Raw genomic sequence first — 4282 nt, 5'->3', positions numbered from 1 at the left:
CTTCCGGGAGAACGTAGGGAGAGGAGAGGAAGATATTAGGGAAGATGAATGGAAGTTGTGGGGATTTGAGGGAAGATAAAAAAAAACTTTAAATTATCAAATAGTCAGGGGTTGCATGAAAAAAATGTTTGACAAGTTACGATTCATAAATCAACTCCAATTATATAGTTGGGATGATGCTTGATCAATTCCACTGTTTGATCAATTATCTTGTTAAGATTCTGACTTATATCCACCAATTCCACTGCTTTAATTGCAGTTGCAAAAGCAGCAGGTTCTCGAAGTCCCATTTCCCCAATACTAATAATACTTCACACAGTCTCTTAATGTAGGTCACCAAACATAGCTAAATGCACGCTAATGCATCCTTAGCCCAATGCTTCATTCTTGCCTGCACGACCAGTTCACACCTTTTTTTTTTTGCAAGAAAATGCATGGTGCACACATCCACAAGATTTAGTCCATCAAAAGCAGTGTCTGAATAACCAAAGTATCCCCATTATCATGCATCAGACACATGCTGAAAGGCTACAGATTGATGGATCGATCATTTGCCAACCTATGCATGAAACCTTAGGCACGAATTCTGAAATATCTCTAGGATGAAACACTGGACATGCCAAGACACTAAGTTCCTGCATCCATGGCTAGAATGGTGCTCAAGTTCATGGGGTGCATGTACTCGGCGGAACCAATCATGAACTGGCTCACAATGATCCGGTTTCCTATCTCTGTGGGATGGAATGCATCCCAAAATGCATACAAGTTGCGGTTGGCACATAAGTTTGATGCCACGGTACATAGCCCAAGCCCATTGTAAGGTCCTTGCCCGCAGCATGCAACTTTTGATGTGACAAAACCTGAAATTTTTTTATAAAACACATTGTTAAGATCAAGTGAATGAATGAAGATGAAGTTATTAGTAAGTATCCATGACGTTTCTTACCATACGCCTCTGGATCTGATATGAAGTCCATATGCGTCCTGAAAGCATTGGCAGAGATAAAGATGTCTGATCCAAAGTGGTTGTTTAGTTCTTTCAAAGTTTGGAGCAGCAGGGAATTGAATTGGTCCGCAGCCCCCAGCAGTTCAGGGTCACAATCACCATTCAGACTTCTTTGAGCGAGCTCTGCCGGGGCACAGCCAAGAGGACCAGTTCCGGTGACCAGGACTCGACGGGCACCTAATTCATATAGCCTCTGCAATTGGATAGAAACGATGCATGAAAAACTGGAGCAATGTTAATTGTTTTTTTTCTTTAAAGCCTTTCATGTGCAAAGATTTACTATGGCAATCAAGGCCTACATTACTGACTTTGTGAAAGATCAGCTGTCTCCCTTCCATTACCACAAATATTATTTCGATATTGAGTTCAAACCAATTTTTGGACAATGTTGAAATAGTCAGTGATTCAGTATTAGACGTACTAGTTCCTAGTTCAGAGGTTGTTGACATCAAACTGCAGTGCAAACTTATAGCAACCAAAATTTCTATGGTTTGAAGTTCTATTCTCTGAGAATTATTATACGAGGTTATACATGTGTAGTGCCATAAAATATATAACATACAAGAGGAAAATAAGCGAACATTGTTCATGATATTCATTTTCAAATTTGCTGCTTATTCACACAAAATATGAATGAAGTTGAGCAGCTTGAGCAGCATGGACGGAGCAATGATCTTTTTTGGTTTGAATGTAGACCATGGAGCCTTCATGAGAATAAAGATTTAGTTGCTCAGTTGATGCAAAACCACGACAGACTCTGAAAATGCAGAATATATGACTTATTTTGCAGAGCTCAAGGCAGTTGGCATCATATAATTGAAAGTTTCAGCACTGTTCATGCATCAGATTTCTACCCTCTGCAAGGATGAACATTTTGAGGTGGCAAAGAAGACATACCGCAAGGATTTTCTTGTATTCAGAGATTAAATAGTAAACATAGTCAGGAAGCGCAAACTCGATAGATCGTACAGAAAATGGCACCAAGAAATAGTTGTTAACAAAGTCATTGCCTCCAAGACTGATGAGGACAAGAGCTTGGTTCACAAGCCGCTTCGTCTGAGCCCGTCCTACAAGCGAGCTTAAACTCTGCTGGTACTGCTCAAAGTATAGCAGCTGCTCGCTGATTCTAATAATGTTTACCTGCAAACATAACCGATATATCAGCCGATCTATATCTCAAGTTCATCAACCTTTTAAGGAAAATAATGCATAATTTGGCTTACAAATTGAATTCCAGTATCATTGAGAATTCCAACCCCTGCTGACGCAAAGTTGGCACCGACAAGTAGTTTTCCTCCTCGGAGCTCAGGGCTGAGGTAAGGCAATGTAGGTTCGGCCCCAAGGTGCTCACCTGAGGCACATTGAAATTGTTGGTCAAGAAAACATGGCAAACATAGATCATATCAAAGTGAAGAGAGAAACATTCACTGAAACATGCATTCATTAACAATGCAGTAGAAGAAGCTAAGTAGGACTGCTAACTGATAATGTCAGGGATGTTGAGCCCATTAGAGAATCTGCCTGTGGGTTGGTGAGTCGGGTAATCGATCCCATAAGGAGGCGAGTCGGCACGAGCTGTGGTTGCCAAGTAGTTGTTATTGCCATTGTCAACAAGAGAATCACCAAAAACAAAGAAGGCTCGGGCCTCCATTGTTGTTGAAAGAGTTCCTAAAGTTGTAAGGCCAAACAGAAAGAAGGCAAGAAGGAAATAGGCATCCATGGTTGTAGAATGAGATGGTTTTGATTGGATGGGAGCAGTAACACTAGTAGTTAGAGGTTGTGGTGGGGGGCTATATGCACTTGGATTCCAAAGGTGGTGGCATGTATAGGGCTCCTTGCATCACAAACTCACAACTTTTTCTTCTTCCACCTACTTAAGACCAATAGAGTGGACAGAAGGGCCACAGAAAGTAATCAAAATCTAATTGTTTGCCCTATTAGGAAGTCGACATTCTTCTGCACCTTCGAGGTGGTTGGCAGCTTACGTTATCTATCATTAGGCCTCAAAACCTACTTTGTTCTATGTCTCAGACGTTACATCTATGACTACACGGACATAGAATGCTCATTCATGAATTATCATGCATACTGGTGGCTCCAAGCTCCAATACAAAGATTTTTGGTATGTTTTATTCCATATACCGCTCCAATATTGGTCAATATTGATGTCACCACAAGATCAGTGTAACAACAGCATTCGAGGGACCATTGACATTAAGGTTCTAATCTTAATGCCAAAGATGCCCCTATCAGATTATTGGACATCCAACTCTTCACTGATTAGCTAGTTCAAGGTAGCTATTCTCCTTACATGTTATAAAAGGATAACTCAATCTATGCTCATTATGGCAAAATAAGGATAGTATTCCATGCTTTCAAATTGTAAGATGACTGGATCTTAAATCTATTGCATGCTTAAGAAATTGTTGAGATTAATAAAAATTAACTTAAACAAGTAATATGACATGTCAATTTCTTTATTTAAGGAAACCAAGCTATATGTATGCATGCATAAGTGTATGTAGGTATATCCTTCCCCATAAGACTCCAATAGAGTTCCAACTTTCTCATTGTCATATATGGTAGAGTTTCAACCTTTTCATTGTCATATATATATGTACTAATATTAGAAGTCAAATAGGGTTGCAGCGAGAGGCAATTCGATTTTGTCATTACTTTATTAATGGTTTGCTTCCCTTAATATTTAATTAGCCTTAAAGTAGGGGTGACAAAATATGACCCGATCCGCCAACCTGATCCTTGTTGAACCTGCCATAAACAGGTTTGGGTTTGGCCTAAACAGGTTCGGGTTTGGCCTAAACAGGTTCGGGTCGTAAACAGGTCGACCCGTTTAACCTGTTTATTAATTGGGTCGGATACGGATTTTAGATGTCAGACCTGTTTGAACCGTTTAACCCGTTTAACTGTTGGGCAGATTAAACAGGTCTAAACAGGTTAAACGGGTTAAACATGTCTAAACGGGTTAAACAGGTTAAACATGTCTAAACAGGTTAAACGGGTTTAAACAGGTCGGGTTGGGCAGGTTAAATAGATCTAAACAGGTTAAACGGATCGGATTGGGCAAACATGTTAAATAGGTCGGTTCGGGTTGGGCAAACAGGTTACCTATTTATTAAACAGGTTAAACGGGTCGGGTCGGGTTACCTATTTATTAAACATGACAGGTTCAGGTTGTAATTTCTGACCTGTTTAATAAACAGGTCGGGTTCAGGTTTATAATTTTCTGATCTGACCTGCATGTGACCCGATCCGTTT

The 4282-nt window shown here is 40.1% G+C and overlaps 1 protein-coding gene across 1 annotated transcript; it reads right to left on the bottom strand.

Moving 5' to 3' along the window:
• Nucleotides 1-455: 455 nt before the first annotated feature.
• On the bottom strand, nt 456-2910 carry LOC103721577 (GDSL esterase/lipase At5g33370-like). Its single transcript, XM_008811844.2, has 5 exons — nt 2489-2910; nt 2230-2357; nt 1904-2146; nt 947-1199; nt 456-860 (listed from the first exon to the last, which is right to left on the bottom strand). Exons 1-5 carry the CDS (start codon nt 2724-2726, stop codon nt 628-630), a joined length of 1095 nt encoding a protein of 364 aa, XP_008810066.2. The 5' UTR covers nt 2727-2910; the 3' UTR covers nt 456-627.
• Between the last annotated feature and the right edge of the window lie 1372 nt (nt 2911-4282).

The sequence above is a fragment of the Phoenix dactylifera genome, unplaced genomic scaffold (genome assembly GCF_009389715.1).
Source record: "Phoenix dactylifera cultivar Barhee BC4 unplaced genomic scaffold, palm_55x_up_171113_PBpolish2nd_filt_p 000432F, whole genome shotgun sequence".
Classification (NCBI taxonomy): domain Eukaryota; kingdom Viridiplantae; phylum Streptophyta; class Magnoliopsida; order Arecales; family Arecaceae; genus Phoenix; species Phoenix dactylifera.
This window is presented reverse-complemented; position numbering and strand designations above follow the sequence as displayed.

Coding starts and splice junctions, on each gene's coding strand:
- LOC103721577 (XM_008811844.2), bottom strand. CDS start 2,726: ATGGATGCCTATTTCCTTCTTGCCTTCTTTCTGTTTGGCCTTACAACT. Junction 2,358..2,488: donor CAACATCCCTGACATTATCA/GTTAGCAGTCCT, acceptor AATGTGCCTCAG/GTGAGCACCTTGGGGCCGAA. Junction 2,147..2,229: donor ATGATACTGGAATTCAATTT/GTAAGCCAAATT, acceptor TTATGTTTGCAG/GTAAACATTATTAGAATCAG.